The sequence below is a fragment of the Gigantopelta aegis genome, chromosome 8, assembly GCF_016097555.1.
Source record: "Gigantopelta aegis isolate Gae_Host chromosome 8, Gae_host_genome, whole genome shotgun sequence".
Classification (NCBI taxonomy): Eukaryota; Metazoa; Mollusca; class Gastropoda; order Neomphalida; family Peltospiridae; genus Gigantopelta; species Gigantopelta aegis.
The window spans coordinates 10,599,721-10,618,241 of record NC_054706.1 but is presented as its reverse complement, the minus strand read 5'-3'; the positions used below and the strand labels follow the sequence as shown (position 1 = coordinate 10,618,241).

Below are 18,521 nucleotides of genomic sequence, written 5' to 3'. Positions count from 1 at the left end.
ACAGTATGTCGACTGACGTGACGTCGGTCGAAATATCTCGCATGCAGTACTCAGAAGGTTAATAAATCAATGTGCTCTAGTGGTGTTGTTAAAGTTAACAAATTTCTAATTTTTAAATAGTGAATCAATTAGTACAGACTATTCTGTCTGGATATCATCAAGACATATACCTTGAAACAATTGAAGTTAAGTATAATTCTCATAACATAGGGATAGATTCTGTCTATAGCTTGTGAAATAACTTTAATGTCACGTTTGATAAATATGCATATAGTCATAATCTGCAGCAAAACCTTAAATATGGGAAAAATCATACAGATATTTGGGCAAAATGTGCTAACCTGAGACCTTTTTACCATTTATTTCCATCATTCTATCCTCAAAATTAATTATAATCCATGTAAAAATGCTAATATGAATGAATATTATTACGCAGATTAGGGCATTTTCATTTAATTCGGGCAAAAGCCAGCCTGCCCCCATACAAAAATGTGACCCGTATGCCTATGCATATAGTCTGGTCTTGGCTTTATATTTAATAATTGTGACTGCAAGGAACTAACTGAAATGAGAATCCTTTGGTTTGTGGCTGTTATTGGAAAACTGTTTTTGTCCTTTTTATTTTCTCACACCACCATCACCAGCACTTTTGAAGACCTTCATGGTTTTCCATTTTTTCGTTCAATGTCATATTGATGTCTGATTTACTCTGGAATAGACAACATGTTGTTTTGTTTTGATTTTCTACTTAATTTTTTTTACACATATTGTTTAATTTTTTTACAGGCAACCACATTCCTCGATCCATTGGAACTTTTCAAAGGAGAAGTTGAGGAAACTGTGACGAAAGTACAGAAGGCTTATGATGTGCTGAAGGCCTTTACAGATCTGTATGAGGAGCACAAGGCCAAACTGAAGACTTACTTCAAAGAAGGGGAAACCCCTCTGGAGTGGGAGTTTGCGCCTCAGTTGGTGTTTGCCAGATATGACAAGTTCAAGGCGAGAGTGGAGATTATTAAAGTAAGTTATATGGGGCACCGTATCTTCTTTTATTTCTGATGTTTAGATAGTTTTATACATGTCTACAAATTAGTTTTTATGAAGAAGAGTTTCAAAATAAAAATATCAGTGGGTGTGTGAGAGGGATCTAACTCAATCAGTAGAGCGCCCGCTTGAGGTGTTTGTGTTATAAGGTCAAATTACCTCAGTAGACCCATTTTCTGATTGAGTATTCCTCCCATGCCAACCAGTGCACCATGCCTGGTATATCAAAGGCTATGGTATATGCTATCCCATCTGTGGGAAAGTGCATATAAAAGATCCCTTGCAACTAATGGAAAAGTATAGCAGGTTTCCTCTAAAACTATGTTTGGTATCCAGTAGCCGATGATTAATAAATTTATGTGCTCTAGTGTTGACTTTCATATACTGTAGATCCTGAAATTAATGTGATCATAATATTAATGCAAAAAATTTGAGTTTCTGTTATTCACATTAATAATATGACACAAGCTATGTGTCACATGCTATTAAAACAAAGATTAAAATTCTAATACATTTATAAGACAACTGGAGCACAATTCATCTTGGCAAGACAGACTAATGGTTCAATAGTCCACCAAAAGCTGACACGATTCATCGCACATGAGTGGGTTTTAGCATGCTAATCTTGAGGTTGACCATTTCTTTGTTTTTACTGTTCAAGTTCACTGCAACTTTCTCTGGATATCTAGGAAGATACAGTTTTAATGGTATATGTAGGCTATGCTAATGTTTAGCCACATTTAGGTAACTATACACATTAGGAAAATGATTGCTGCAAAAATATGCTTTGAGTTGATATTACCAAAAACACTAGGGACTAAACGGGTTAATTGATCTGTACATTGACATGTTAGTGAGTTGATCTCATTGAAGATGCCTATAACTTGAATTTAACTGAAAAGTACTAAGATGGGTGTTATTAGAAAAGTAATATTTCATATGGAGGCCACTCACATTAATTTCATGCCGCATTTTAATCTGCCCACAGTCTCACATTAATTTCAGGATCTACAGTATATGATGCTACAACAAAATGAAATCCCATGTAGGACAGTCGTATAATTTTAAGTAGCACAAGCTGAGCATTACTTGTAACAGACATAAATACTACAACTTTTCACCCTTAATACTAATAAAACCAATTGCTTAGCGCAGATATAACAGGAATTATATTTTACTACTTTTGTGCTGCATGAAATTGTTGTGCTCATTTTAGTGACACCCAGCAAATAATTCAATCAGAATGGTACCTGATACTCTGATTCTAGTTCAAATCACATGACTAATTTACTGGCCAGATAAAGGAAATTTTATCAATCTGTCTTTACAGGAGCTGATGGAAACTGCACTGGAATTCATGAAACTTGAGAAGATTGAGTTTGGTGGCATTAAAGGAAAAGTTCTTAGTTCTGAAGTGATGCAGATCTTTGAAGAATTCAACGAGGTGTACAAAGTTTTCTCTGAAAGAACCTATGACTGTCTTGACACCACCAGTCAGGAGTTTCTCACTGACTACAAAAACTTTTTCAATCAGATCAGTGACTTTGACAGAAGACTAGCTACCTGTATTTGTCAGGGTTTCGATGATACTTCTGGGCTTGAATCTGCATTTAAGGTAATGTTAACATACATATTCTGTTTTAATTACAACAGCACTTGTCCTGGAATCGGGCTAGGAGATTGTGCTCTAATAAGGTTCAAGTCAAACTTCATTTGAACATTTAGATGCGTCTCAAGGTGTCAGTAATTATTAAAAGCAGATATATTTTCTGAATTACAAATTTTATTGCCACCCAAAATCTGTTTTTGTCTCTCTTTTTTCCCTGGCTTTTCGGAACAGCAATTTTTTTCATATTTTGTGTCCATCATTTTCATGTGTCTAAAAGGTAGTAAGAAAATTAGCATTCAATACAAGCATTCGGTTTTCTTTTAAATAACATCTGTACTTTGAATATTCTTTATACTTATGATTTGTTGTATCCATACTATACATATATAAAATAAACCGTTTCAGCTCATTCACATTATGGGAACCTTACTGGAACGACCTCTGATCAAAAAGGATTTTGATCAGAAATATCCGGTATTGGTTGGAATGATGAACGAACTGTTTGATGAAGCAAAGCTCATATACGATGAACAAATGGCTCTCAAGAAGAAAACCAACAAGTTTCCGATACACAAGAATATGCCAAGAATGACCGGTGGTTTGAGATGGGCCAAAGAGCTACGAGATAGAATTACTAATCCAATGTGGAGCTTTAAGCAAATAGAACATCCGTAAGCCTCTTTCAGCAATGTTACTAAGGCTATGTCTGTATTTCTGTTGAGCTGGTCTTGTATTGTAATTAACGATGGTCTGTTATTTCATTTACATTCATCGGAGTATATGAAAAAATCATTCTCGCATAAGTTTGCGGATGATTTTTTTAGTTCATACTCAGATGTACGTAAAAGAATTAACAGACTACTTATAATTAAATTTGAATCGTACTTGTTAATAATAACACTAAAACTTCATACTTTATTTTGAATTATTTTTTGTCCACAAACAATAACACCCTATAAGACAACTTGCTCATATAAAATGACGTCATTAGATCTGACATTCCCTTATGACGTAATTTTTACGTTCATCGAATAATGAACAAATTCTCATTGCTACATCTGGACCAATGGGATGACGCTATGTTGTAATGAATGTAACGGACATTTAGTTATGTCGGAATGAAAAAACATCACCAGTTTTAAGATTTTACCCATCATATTATATATATATATTATACACACTTACAAAACAAAACCCCAACAAAAAGAAGTAATAAAGTGCAAAACAAATTGGTGTATTATACATTAAAAAACAAAAATGGTGGAAAATCTTTATAAATCATAAAGTTCCAAAAATTTGTTGATAAAATTGGGGGAAAAATCAAAACTTACCTATTTATATTGTTTTCTGCGGTGTGAGGATCATAATCATAAATTAAGGAATAGATGCAAATTATCTGATTTCACTCCTTGAGGTAACAAAACATCTTTATATCAAATAGTCAATATGGCTTCCTCATCAAAATTAATTAGATTGTGATTGTTAGAATTGTTGTTAATAGAAATCTGCCAACAAATAAATACAGAACTTTTAATGAAAGATAAATTATTATTTTTATTAAATATAATTGACAGGCAGAGAATGTTAAAAAAAATTATATCCCATGATTTTCTTTTCAGATGCATGGAGGGTGAAGATGCTCAACTGGTATACACCAAACATGATGAGATGATGAAGCTGTTAGGAGAGTAAGTAACAATTCATTATTGTCTAGAGAGTAAGTACAAATTCATTATTGTCTAGAGAGTAAGTAACAATTCATTATTGTCTATATCGTATCAGCAGTCTCGTGCCAAATGCATGTGCTCTGAGATGCAGTTCTTTTTTTATGTTGGTCATAATTTATCACTTGCATATGAACTTGTACAATTGTGTAATACATGTGATAATATATATCTTATTAAATTAAATACATTATATGTATAGAGGGTTCGTCACAAGTATTTTTTAATATGGAAAATATCAACAGTATGTTAATCCATAATTTGTTGAGGCTCTGCTGAGACAAATACTGATTAACTAGACGAGGTTGATATTTTACATATTACAAAACATGAGTAGCAAATTCTATTTATCCTATAACACTTCTAAAATAACATTTTAAATTCAATTTTTAGTAAATCACAGTACTAAAGTCACTGTCATCTGTAATATGACGTCATCACAATTAGCACAAATTAGTTTGACTTCACGCATTTTAACTAAATCTTTGAAAACGTTACGCTCAGGTATACATGTCTTTTTGGCATGTAAACAAATGACCTATCCACAACAACACATTAACTAGAGACCTTGCAAATTTCCATACTGTTATTAACCGGTTTAATACACTAAGTTATCACATAGGTCTATGACATGGATATCATGGGTATGTTGTAGGATAAATTATATTATTACCTTGTTTATTTGTTATTATATTAGTTTAGCTGCATACAAGAGTGTTTATTGTGGTAGACACATTGGTTAGTAATTTCCTTTAATGAATTTTTAACTTCTTTTGTTAGATGGGATCAACAGCTCTACAAAGAATGGACTCAGGATGTGGACGAGGCTTGTTCATTTAATCTGTCACAGCCACTGGTCACCCGCAATGCAGAGTCAAATCTTATTTGTGTCAACTTTGATCCACAGGTATGCTGTCATCAGTTTTACTAAAGAAATGCTGTAAATATATTATGTATTGTGTCATGAAAGTGAAATTAGGTCTGGAACAGATCTTAAGCCAATAACCCCATTACTTTTCAAGACCTAGCAAAGGTTTCTTGATTTTTTTGGTCCAAAATCATATTTACTTCCGTTTAATCTCCTCTTAGTAGTAGTTTGAAAAAAAAATCAAATCTCATTGTTATCGCCATAGTTTTTCATGTAGGGGAGCTAAACTGTGGAACACACTACCTTCAAAGATAAAATATTCTCAATCCCTCGCCTCATTCAAATCCAGTTACTTTAAGCACTTCAAATAATAATCAATTTTAAGATATACCTTTGTTGTTGATTTTGATGTGTTTGTTAAAATAATTATGATGTATTGAGTTATCACTGACTCAAGTTTCTTAACAAATTGATTTAAATATTATTTAAATATTCATAATATGTGCTATTGTTCCTCATGCTATACATATTACATGCATGTTGCTATTGTTTCTTTGAATGTATGTATGTATAATATGTATAGATTAGAGAGGAACTTATGGGAGACCAGTCACCTTGTACTGAATGTGTTTACCCTCTGAAAATAAAGAATTTTATTATTATTATTATTATTATTAATATTATTCAGTTGATTGCTGTTTTGCGAGAAGTGAAGTATCTGATAATCCGAGATGATGAAGATGTTCCTGAGAGTGCTAATGCCATATATGGCAGAAATGACACCTTCCGCAAATATCTGGCCAATTTGGACCTGACTATCCAGTGGTACAACAAGGTGAGGAAGACAGTTCTCGAGGTGGAGTACCCGCTCATCGAAGGTCAGCTGCAGGAAATTGATCAGCAGTTAGAGCGGGCTGAAAAGACTCTTAACTGGAACAGTGAAGGTTGGTATGATTAGAATTCACATGAACAATAAAATCCTACAAAGTAAATTATGCACAAACATTTTTGTTTGGCCAATTACATGTATGTATGATTAATGAAAATCTTTGAAATGAAAACCTAAAAACTATTAGCTTTGTGATGAGATGTTAATAAATACAAACAGGTATGATAAATGTTAATAAATACAAACAGGTATGATAAATGTTAAAAAATTATATTTTGAGATGAAGTGTTTAGGGGTTTTTCTATTTGCATTAAAAAACAGGTTGTCTTAAATGCATTTTAACACTCATAAATTATATCAAGATTGTAATTCTAAAATTACCAAAAAGTAGTATCTGGTCTAAATACTAGACAAGTATAATTGTGTTATATATGTCTTTATTTATGTAGTATTATTTAGCTGATTAGTTAGAAATGTAAAATATAAACATTTGGTTGGTTGTTTTAAAAAGGTGTTTGGGAGTACATTGGGGAGACCCGAGACAAAGTGCACGACTTGGAGACACGGGTTCAGAAATCGAAGAACAATATAGAAGAAATACAGAAGATCATGACCACCTGGAGCAAGGTGCCACTGTTTGACAGGAAAGAAGAAAAATACGACTCTCTACTCAACCTTGATGACCGAACGGACAGGCTCAACAAGCGCTACAATGACATAAAGAATGCTGCTGAGAAAATACACACACTCCTCAAAGTCAGTATCTTCATTTATCCTATAACTTACCCATGATATCCATGTCATAAACTCGGGTGATAATATAGTGTCTTAACCCATGTAATAATGGTATGCAGATTTAAAGGTATATTCAGATTTGCAAGGTCTCTAGGTAATAATATGTTGCTGTTAATGGGTAATTTGTTTACAAGCCATCAAAACCTGTATAGAAATTGTTAAATATTCTTTATGCTTTAAATATATCTTTTGAATAGGACATATGTTATAATAAGCATAACAAATTACTTTTTACTCCTTCAATAGATTTTATTTATGCCTAACTTTGTTTATGCAATAAATTTAGTACATCACACATGTGGTTGTAGCAAATATATAGAACCTATATTAAATGATATACACAAATGTTGCTTGAATATTCAAGTATCGTTCATTTTTTAATGTGCTGAGACTTCGTTTAAGTATTCCTTAATTTATAAATAATAAGTTCACCATTTTCTGTTTTGCAGGAAAACCTTGAATTCTTCAAAGCTGACGCGAACTCTGATATATGGAAAGCGTACGTTGACTATGCTGATGAGATGGTGGTTGACGGCTTCTTCAGCACTGTCAACTGCAGTCTGCAGCACCTGCTGGACAACACTGATCCAAAGAACAACCCCGTTCCCCTGTTTGAGGCTCACCTCGAGCTGCAGGTTCCCGACATGGTGTTCATACCCTCCTTGGACGGCGGGATTGCCGATGGCTTCTATGATCTGGTTGATGGACTCGTCGGTGATATCTATAAACAGTCGTCTCTTGTCCCCAGGCTGGCACAACACAGTGGGCAGGAGCATTATCAGGTTTGTTTTATGTTTCCACAACTTAAAAATGTTGGTACATTGAATTGTTTCATGACATTTGTCTAACATGATTAATAGAATCAACAAGTTTGTGGAAAATATTTTGAATTGTCCTTTGTGACAGTACTAGAGATTTTAATTTTGTTAACAGGAATTTACATTCATAATTAAATATTTTTTTTATTTTTTAATAATAACAAAATATTGGATGATTAACATTCAGGGCCGTTTTTCCATCCATCAGTATAAATTAAAATCAATCAAATGTTTTTATGAATTTTTATAAAAACCATAATACATTATTATAATTATGTATTTGTTTATTTTGTTCAATTTGTATCCCATACATTCTAAAAACTTAGGTAACAAATTTCTTGTAATTTAGACCAAACAGTATACACACACATATTCATCAGAAACTAATTCCGAAGGATCTCTGTTATATATTTGTACCATAAAATGATTTGTAAATGTATGATTATTAACACAGTTGCTTTACAGACATATTTTCTTGTTTTCTATCCGATAGCCTGACTTGGAAGAAATGGAGGAGCTGTCTGAAATGCGCGAGGAGCTGATGAATCGTGTTCAGGGCATCATGAACAAAGCGTGTGACTACCGCAACTCGTTTGACAACTATGCCTACCTGTGGGTGGATGACAGAACGGAGTTCATGCGCCAGTTCTTGCTGTACAACCATGTGCTGAGCGCCGAGGAGATAGAAGCTCATGCTGATGACGGGGTACCCGAGTGTCCACCAACGCTGCAGCAGTTTAAGGAACAGGTAAATGTGTAAATAAACCTCGTTTTGGGGTTTTCATTATTATTCAAATGATAGGAACATTTAGTTTTTTCTTTTTAAAGTTTAAATCTTTTATTTTTTATGTTATGTTTTATTTTAAGTGTTTGAATTAGATCAAAGTGTTTTCTCTACCTTGCTTTTGACAAAACCTTATTAATTTGTGTCGGTGTGTTCATGGTTTGTGCATGGGTATTTGGGTGGTTGGGTTAGTGTGTCCTTAATTGTAATAACACAATGGTTTATCATCATTTTTTTATTCTTGAAACTAGCATTTGTCACCAACTAAATGTTTTTCATCTCCTAGAGTCGTTTGAAATAACAAAGTGATCTACAATTTTTGAAAATTTCTGATCAATGGAAACACATTTCCCTTAATAGTTGCACTTTCCAGAGTGAAATTTTTCATGCATATAAAACCAATAGTACTAACAGAAATTATACCATACCATAATTAAACAGCGTTACCAAGTTTTATGTAATTTTTCTTATCAGACATGATTGTAATACTTACTCATTTGTTAGTGTTGATTGTATTCTAAAATAGTATCTACACATTTTTCATCTGTCACACAAGTCAAAGGACCATGACAGTGTAACCCTGACCAAAAGCAATGAAATGACTTGTTAGTTTTGAGTTTGTGACACACAGGAAAAAAAACCCAACCATACATATTCCTATTGTTGTCATCAGAGATTACTATGTCATTGTGACTCAAAGTTTTCTTATTCATCTCCCTTTCTGCTGTAATAGGTAAGTCAAGACTCCTTTTAATATAATCCTTGTTGTATTGATTCCATTTAGATTGATACCTATGAAAAGATTTACGAAGAGGCTGAACAAATTCAAGGAACAGCCATATTTGACAACTGGTTCCGTGTTGATGCCAAGCCTTTCAAACAAGCACTGCTAAATATCATCAAGCGGTGGAGTTTCATGTTCAAGCAACATCTTATTGATCATGTGACCAACAGGTTAAAACATTTTATGTATTTGTTTGTAAATGTTGTCTTTACATGGATTACCAACAAAAAAATAAAATTAAATCTTCATAACTCGTGTCATGTTAAATATTTACAATAGTATTTATTTTAAACTGGCTGCGTAATAAATATCTGTCTTTGTCACTAATAACTGAGCCAGTGTTAATTAAATTCAATAATTCCCTATTTGAAATTCCAGTAACCAATTAGTGCCATGAAGTCTGCTTACAGAGATAGAACCCAATGTCTTGAATCATATTTTGTAGCTTGAAGGAATTGGCTGACTTCATTAAGTCCACAGATGATGGGTTAACAAAGCCAATTGAAGATGGGGATTACCAAGGCTTGGTCAGCGTGATGGGTAATTTGTTTGCAGTAAGAGAGAGGCAAGCAATAACAGACGAGATGTTTGAACCACTGAAGCAGACCATAGAGCTACTGAAAACATATGACCAAGAGATGCCAGAAGAAGTCCATATTCAACTTCAGGTGGGAACATTCGATGTTGTTACATATTAGCTTATTGATCATTCATTTCTTTGTTAGTATCCTGTTAACATTTAGACTACTGGATTAATTTTTGACAAAAACCACGTTGAATGAGTACAAGTTTATAATTTTTACTGACATATTCACTTAAATGTTTTATAAATACATAAAATGAAGTTCATATTTGAATCGGTAAGTATTATTTTCATTGGTTTTTCAAATTTTTATAATATTTCAGACCAGTTAATATTGATTAAAATTAGGCAAAAAATCTAAAAAGTTGCATTTACTTACGAGCATTTGTGGCCAGCTGTCCGGTATTTATGTCCATTATTCCCGATAACAGTGGTTTAGCTGTCACAATCAGCTATTGATCCCTGAAAATCACTGTGACGTGCCGCCATTGTCGTCAAGCGAAAATACTTGCCGAAAACCACGTTTTGAACTAACAGTTCCACAATATTTTCAATTGAAAACACATAAACAAAAGCTACCATCTTGTTAAGAAGTCAAGTTTCCTGTATTATACATCCGTTTCCGGTGAGTGCCAAATGCAAAATGACAGGAAATGTGAATTGGGGAATGCACTGTATACAGTGTACAGTATGTTGACTGGCTTGACGTCGGGCGAGGTATCCTGCAGTAGTCAGAAGGTTAAAACCAGTGCCCATGATATGCATACCAAAATCTGTAATATGTGCTTTTCTGTTTGTTAAAAAGTTCATATAAAAGATCCTTGATTCTATTTTGGCAGACGTAGCATGTGTGAATGACAGCAGGGTTCCAGTTCTATTGTAGACCAGCTGTCAAAATAGCTTCATGTTAGGTACCACATATTAATAGCCATACTTTGAAATGTATCGATAAGTTGTTAAGCAAGCATTCATTTATTCTTCTTTGTTCATTGGTAGTTTTACTGGATAATAATTCATGATCACTGACTAAATGACATATTCTGTTATCATTCATGAGAAGTTTTCTTTGTTGATGCAATGAACCAGGTATGTGTGTAGAAATGTTTGTTTTGATCGAATGAACCCCTCCCCCATTCTTGCTTAAAGCCGATTTTCTTTTTTTGAAATACATTTTCCAAGAGAGCATGACTAGAACCCCCACAGTCTAGACTCTCGCCTGCATAATTTCCTGCACATGTGCCTATGAACATTTTATTTTTCACTCTGTAGGAACTTCCTGAACATTGGAACAACACGAAGAAGATTGCCATCACTGTCAAACAACAGGTTGCGCCACTGCAAGCCAATGAGGTGGCGAATGTTCGCAAGAAGAGTGCGACATTCGATGTGCATCAGCACAAGTTCAGAGAGAGGTTCCGAAGCATCCCACCATTCAGATATGACTGCGAGTTCCCGTATCAAATGATTGACAAGGTGTGTATAAAATATTGTTTGGGTTTGGGTAATCGAATAAATATCATAGACTGAATTTACAATTATTTGCAATTTTTTTGATTTTTCAATTTAATACTTATGAATTTCATACAACAAACGAGGAATCTTCATTATATTGGGTTTTAAATTGTGTTCTCCTGTGATGTCATAGTAGTGTCATCTTAATTAAATTCTCTTATCTGCATTAGGCATTGGAAACTATAGAAATAAGTGAGTGCATGGTTGAGTATCTAAACATGCTGATTAATAACTAAGGTATTAACATTATTTAATCAGATATTGTTATCGTTCATCACATTTGGACTTCTTTGTTCACTAACAATAAAATGTTGCAGTAAACTAATAGAAATATACCTGTCCCTTTTTTCCTGTATGTTCATACATCTAAGGTGGGAATATATGTGTCTTGTGAATATATTTCCACCTCATAAATAATTATATTGTTTCACAAAACCTTTTTGTTGAGGTTTTAAAATATTTATAATAAATACAAATGTGCCATGTTGGTTGCCCTTTTTACAGTACAATGAAGAGATTGTATCGATGGAGAAAGAAATGGCCAGTTTGTTGGACTCTGCTGGCTTGTTTGAGGTGAATGTTCCCGACTTCAAGCAGCTCAAACAATGCAGGAAGGAAATCAAGTTGTTGAAGACGCTCTGGGATTATGTCACTGTTGTACGTAGTTGTATTGATGATTGGAAGACGACGCCATGGAAGGAGATCAATGTTGAGCAGATGGACATCGACTGTAAGAAGTTTGCCAAAGATATTCGAGCCCTGGACAAAGAAATGCGAGCCTGGGACACGTACATTGGTGTTGAGGACACTGTCAAGAACATGCTGACATCCCTACGTGCCGTGGGTGAACTGCAGAATCCAGCCATCAGAGACAGGCATTGGCAGCAGCTGATGGCTGCCACAAAGGTTTGTTTAGTCCTCAATGATTTGTGGTTAATAAGTAAATTATAAAATGGTTAAACAATGGAGAAGATGTTTTTTTTTAAAGTCTGAAATGTCAGACTTTATATTTAAAAAAGAAAGTTAATTGAAGGAATTTAATTCTCTTGAGAGAGATAGTGAGTGAGTGAGAGAGAGAGACAGACAGACAGACAGACAGACAGAGACAGAGTGAGTCAGTGATGCAGAAATGAGTTGTAGGACAGTAATACAAATAGTTTATCATAACCCAGGCCCATTAAATTAAAGAAGGTTTGTTAGTATTTTGAGCATGCTATGGCATATTCTGTTGTCTGAAAAAAGGATCACTAATTAATATACAGAGGACTGAACTACATGAATAGATGATAGCCCAGCACAGTGTGGAGCTTATTTATTTTATTATTTTGTATTATAATTTTAATGTTCCTTTTTTTTTTTCAGTCAAGTTTATATATAAAGACTTCAGGCGCCAAAAATGATAATGCCATTTTATCAAAAAAACTACTTCTTCTATCATTACTCTGTTCGAGGCATTAGGTTGTGATTTTCATACTCTTGTTTTTGAAATTCTTTCCTTTATTTACTTTACTTATTTCAACTTAAGATTGCCCATTGTATATTTAATATATGTTCTACATAGAAAGCATAACAAAAAAATCCTCTTTTGCTGAAAATTACTGAAATGGATTTGTTGCTTTTTGCATCTGAACTCTTCACTATGTTTGGTACCTAATAGATTGACATACTTGTAGGTGCGCTTCATGATGGACGAGAACACAACCCTGTCCGACCTCCTGTCTCTGAACCTGCACAACTACGAGGACGAGGTCCGAAACATCGTCGACAAGGCCGTCAAGGAGATGAGCATGGAGAAGGTGCTGAAGGAGCTTGACGTCACGTGGTCCACGATGGAGTTTGAGCACGAGAAACACCCGCGCACACAAATCACCATGCTCAAGACCAGCGAGGAGCTCATAGAAACTCTGGAGGACAACCAGGTGAGGAAGCAATTACGGATAAAAGATTAATTGTCACTCTTTTATTGAGTCAACCAGGAGCATACCTAGCCCAAACCCTGCAATTAAGAAAATGTCCACAACAAAATCAAATGCCATTGAAACAAACCCTGAATATAGTCCAAGGCAAAAAAAGTGTTGTGGAGAATTAAAAATGCCATGGAATTGCCGATTGCTGTGAGCATTTGCAGGGGTTGTAACCTATGTAAAGTTCTCAAGCTACGCAAAAAAACCTTACATTGTGTGGCTGGCATATCAACAATAGTCATAGCAGCAAGAACAACAAAAAATCCCAAAAGGGCTATAATAAACAAATTTATCTTATAGCTTACCCATAATATCCATGTCATAAACTCATTTGATATTTACCATTATTATAATGTTTTGCTGTCAATGGGTCATTTGTTTACAGCCAACAGTTTGAAATGTGTATTATTGTACATGTTTTACTTTCATTTTACTTTTTGTATCAATAACAAAGTTATTGCTATTTGTTGTGTTTTAGGATTTTTGTCAGTGTTGTTTTATTAGTGAACATAACAATTATAGTATTTGAAAATTTCTGAACCTATCCTTTAGAATTAAGTTGTTTTGTTTTTGTGTTCTAGGTCCAACTTCAGAACATGATGACATCCAAGTACATTGCTCACTTCTTGACGGAAGTGTCTGAATGGCAGAAGAGCTTGTCTACAGCTGACCAGGTGATCTCTATATACATGGAGGTGCAGCGCACATGGTCTCATTTAGAGAGCATTTTCATCGGCTCTGAAGACATCAGAAACCAGCTGCCAGAAGATTCCAAGAGATTTGATACCATTGACACAGATTTTAAAGTAAGAAATTTACCTGTCGTAATTTTCCATCTGTTATTAGCTACAGTGTTACAATAAGATAGACTGACTAATTTAATTGCTAGAATGTTAATTTTAGTAACACCATCAATACCATATCTGAGTCTGTTCATAACATTTTCAAATGAAAATCGGACGTGACATAATTATTGCATTGTTAATGGACTTGTTCCAGCAATGACTCACATGTTTACAAGTGAAGAGAACTACATCTGTTAACAACTCCTGAAAACACATCAGCTAACCAGATAATTTACTGGCATTTGTATGTTTGTTTGGTATTTCTTAAACCTGATGATTGTATATGTTTGCAAGTTAATGAACCAGAATTTGTAATCAGTGTTGTTAATTTTTTTTTTCAGGAACTTGTTGGCGAAGTGGAAAAATCAAAGAATGTTGTTAAAGCTACCAACCAGCCAAACCTGTTTAACAAACTGGAGAAGTTGCAAGGGCAGCTTTCCCTTTGTGAGAAGGCCCTTGCAGAATACCTCGAAACCAAACGTCTGGCCTTCCCCAGATTCTACTTTGTGTCATCGGCCGACTTGCTGGATATCTTATCCAATGGCAACAATCCACCTGTGGTATGTTTGTTTTGTTTATTTCAACTTTTTATGTTGAAACATGCTTCTTATTATACTGTAATGTGACATGTCAACCTTATTGCATTCATCAAAAATTCTATTCAGACTGGTTGTTAGGATGTTTTGATCAGTCCATTGCAAAGGTGTGAAGTATTCATCAAGAGAGATAATACTTATTTATAACAAACATTTTCTTCATTCTTACACTGAAAGTAAGCAACACATAGCTCAATTCAGTCTTAAACAAAAATGAAAACAAATTCATTAAAAAACCAAAACATTTTGAATCAAGTCGGTATATAGATAGTAGTAATTTTGTAGTTAATATTTCATCAGTTGATATTTTTACACAATGCTGTGCAAAAACTGGTTCTTTCCATGTGGATTTCAAAAGTCTTAAGTGTTAAATAAAGTGTTATTTCTCCAATAATGAAACATCACAGTTATAATGGAAAGTTTTGGCCTCAAACTAATTGCTTTTTAAGTCAACCATGTAATGTCTTGCTCAAACTATAAGTTCCATGCCCATAGTTATTTGTTAGTTATTTCTTGCAGGTATCCCGTCACTTGACCAAATTGTTTGACAGCTTGGCCCATCTGAAGTTCGACATGGATGAACCGGATGCGTCGGTGGAACATGCCATTGGGATGCACAGCAAGGATGGGGAGTATGTTGACCTTGATAAGCCGTGTGATCTCACAGGCCAGGTTAGTGAATAGTTAAAAATATTTTGTTTAACGACACCACTAGAGCACATTGATTTATCAATCATTGGCTATTGAATTGTCAAACATTTGATAATGTTTACATAGTCTTAGAGAGGAAACCTGCTACATTTTTCCATTAGTAGCAAGTTTTAAACAAATAAATAAAATAAAACGTACAAGACTGGAATATGAAATATTGAATTTTCCAATGGATATTTTATTTTGTATTCAGCAGTGCAACATCCAACATTAAAATTGAAAACAGGAATTAACTATTTCATATTTTTCATTCTTCGAACTTTTATTTGTAATATCTAGGGCACACCTGAAACTCACTATAGTGCTTGTGTGCATAATTCTTTAGTTTGTTATTTTGTTTAAGATATCCAAATTAATTGATCATCCAGCTTTATTCCTTTTATGACATCCATTCATCTGTTATGTCCTCCTATCATAGATTACATGAAAAACCTAATATATATCCTTAGATGATGTATAAACATGCAGGCCGGTATTTAGCTTAAAATAACTAGGGAATAGAAAATACTCCTGTTAGACAAAATAAATGCATTTATAAACTAAAAATGGAACTTTTCATGCATCTCACACTTGTTACAGGTTGAGGTTTGGTTGAACCGCCTTCTCCTGGCTCAGTGCAGTACTGTGTGTAAGGAACTGACCGATGCTGTGACCACATACGAGGAGAAGCCGAGAGACCAGTGGCTGTTTGACTTCCCGGCTCAAGTTGCACTGTGCGGAACACAGATCTGGTGGACCACCGAGGTCAACATTGCATTTGGTCGTCTAGAGGAAGGCTACGAAAATGCCTTAAAGGACTATAACAAGAAACAGGTAAAACAGAATTTGTTTGCCTTACTAAGACAAAGGGCATACTTTCTCAGTGAAAGCAAGTCAATGTAATTTTTCAACAAATATCTGGCTAACGTAGTGTTTCTGAGGTTTTTTATATACATTGTACTTAGGAGAAGGCTAAATATAAATTTAACTTATGAGTCAATACAGTTAAAATATCTTGTGGCTCTTTATAACAAAAATGTATAAAGTAATTAATGTGCAAGACCTAATAAATGTGTTTCCAAAGATTAGCCTGCAATGTGTTTAAAACTGAAATCAGCTTCATTGTTGCACCTTAATTATTGGAGTTGCTCAGTCTCCACTTTCAACATTGCTTAATCTAATTGTCGAATTGGATTTGACCCCATACAAATCGATATAATAATGAAAATGATAACAACTTTTAATGGAAACTAAATTTATGGCCTAGACACCTGATTGGCTGAAATAGTGGAATAACGTTTTTATGCAAATAAAGATTTTTTTTCTCTCAATGATTTGCATGTTATATATGTACTAAAGGTAACTGTGTTTTATTTAGATCGCTCAGCTAAATGCCCTGATTGTCATGCTGCTCGGTGACTTGTCGAAAGGTGATCGCCAGAAGATCATGACTATCTGTACAATTGATGTGCATGCTCGTGATGTTGTCACCAAGCTGATCACCCAGAAAATCGACAGCTCTCTGGCATTTGCCTGGCTGTCCCAGCTGCGACATAGATGGGATGACAATGTACATGACTGTTTTGCTAACATCTGCGATGCACAGTTTAAATATTCCCATGAGTATCTTGGCAACACAGCTCGTCTGGTCATCACACCATTGACTGACAGGTAATAATGTGATTTTCATGTTGTGATCACATTGTATTTGTATAAGTATAATTCTCTACAGGGAGTTTGTTTTAGGATTCCATGGAATGGAAAAATAATGTAATTTAGAACTTTTGGATTCCATCTTATAATCTTACACTTTGGTATTTGTGGAAGCATGGAATCCTGCTAAATTCACAGCCTGCTCTGTTAATAAGAACTGTTAAAATGAAGTTTGAGTGTGTGTGCGCACGTGTTCGTGCATGCATTCCAATGAGATTAATTTTTGTTCTTACTATAAATAATTATTCTGATATAAATTTTTTTTTTTATTCACATCCTTTTAATTAGAGATTAATTTTTCTGAATTTATCCAGAATTCTGGATTATTAACCGTATAAACAGTGTTTCCAGATTTTCCACTGTTTGTACAAAATATTCCATGTTCTCCATCTCATGGAACTTGCATTATAGTTTTGGCTGATGCTTTGCATGCATTCTGTAAAAAGGCCACACTCTAAATTTGTTTTAGTGAATCACTTTAATTTCTGCATTAATGAAAATGTAAAGCTGATATGTTTAGAAATATTTCTCTGTATTTAGATGTTACATCACTCTGACACAGTCTCTACATTTGATAATGAGTGGAGCCCCAGCTGGGCCTGCTGGGACAGGCAAGACCGAAACCACCAAGGATTTGGGACGTGCCCTCGGCATCATGGTGTACGTCTTCAACTGCTCAGAACAGATGGACTATAAAGTATGTTTTAGTCATCTTTGTCCTAGATCAAATGTCCTGTCTGACCATATGTTAGGACACAGAATTTAGTTACATTGTAGTTCAGCATTAGTCTATCCTTAACCTTTAGACTACTGGATTAATTTTTAACAAAAACCACGTTGAGTGGGTACAAGTTTATAATTTTTACTCACATATATTCACTTAAATGTTTCATAAATACATGAAATAAAGTTCATATATGAATCGGTAAGTATTATTTTCGTGTCTTTTTTTGTAATTTTTATTATTTTAGATCGGCTAATGGTGATTAAAATTAGGCAAAAAATCGAAAAAGTTGCGTTTACTTACGGGCATTTGTGGCCAGCTGTCCAGTATTTATGTCCATTATTCCCGATAACAGTGGTTTTCTGACCAGAATTTTTTTTAAAACCCGAACTACGATTCATATTGCAATATTTGGTAATTTTCGTTGTTGGTAAAACGATCAAATTTATTATCAAATTAGCTGTTACAATCAGCTATCGATCCCTGAAAATTACCGCGACGTGCCGCCATTGTTGTCAAGCGAAAATACTTGCCGAAAACCACTTTTTGAACTCAAAATTTCAAGGTATTTTCAATTGA

At 34.3% G+C, this 18,521-nt stretch overlaps 1 protein-coding gene across 1 annotated transcript in view; it reads left to right on the top strand.

Annotated features, from left to right (window-relative positions):
• The window catches only part of LOC121379117 (dynein beta chain, ciliary-like), a 63,257-nt gene that overhangs the window by 12,115 nt on the left and 32,621 nt on the right, over positions 1-18,521 (top strand). The window contains exons 6-25 of the mRNA XM_041507593.1: positions 787-1,020; positions 2,375-2,659; positions 3,059-3,324; positions 4,273-4,341; positions 5,158-5,284; positions 5,934-6,189; positions 6,646-6,890; positions 7,379-7,711; positions 8,241-8,495; positions 9,316-9,485; positions 9,761-9,983; positions 11,168-11,371; positions 11,915-12,316; positions 13,084-13,329; positions 13,956-14,180; positions 14,561-14,779; positions 15,335-15,487; positions 16,106-16,339; positions 16,884-17,176; positions 17,759-17,915. Of these exons, the coding sequence (XP_041363527.1) occupies positions 787-1,020; positions 2,375-2,659; positions 3,059-3,324; positions 4,273-4,341; positions 5,158-5,284; positions 5,934-6,189; positions 6,646-6,890; positions 7,379-7,711; positions 8,241-8,495; positions 9,316-9,485; positions 9,761-9,983; positions 11,168-11,371; positions 11,915-12,316; positions 13,084-13,329; positions 13,956-14,180; positions 14,561-14,779; positions 15,335-15,487; positions 16,106-16,339; positions 16,884-17,176; positions 17,759-17,915 (4,596 nt within the window). The remainder of the gene's footprint in view (positions 1-786; positions 1,021-2,374; positions 2,660-3,058; positions 3,325-4,272; positions 4,342-5,157; positions 5,285-5,933; positions 6,190-6,645; positions 6,891-7,378; positions 7,712-8,240; positions 8,496-9,315; positions 9,486-9,760; positions 9,984-11,167; positions 11,372-11,914; positions 12,317-13,083; positions 13,330-13,955; positions 14,181-14,560; positions 14,780-15,334; positions 15,488-16,105; positions 16,340-16,883; positions 17,177-17,758; positions 17,916-18,521) is intronic.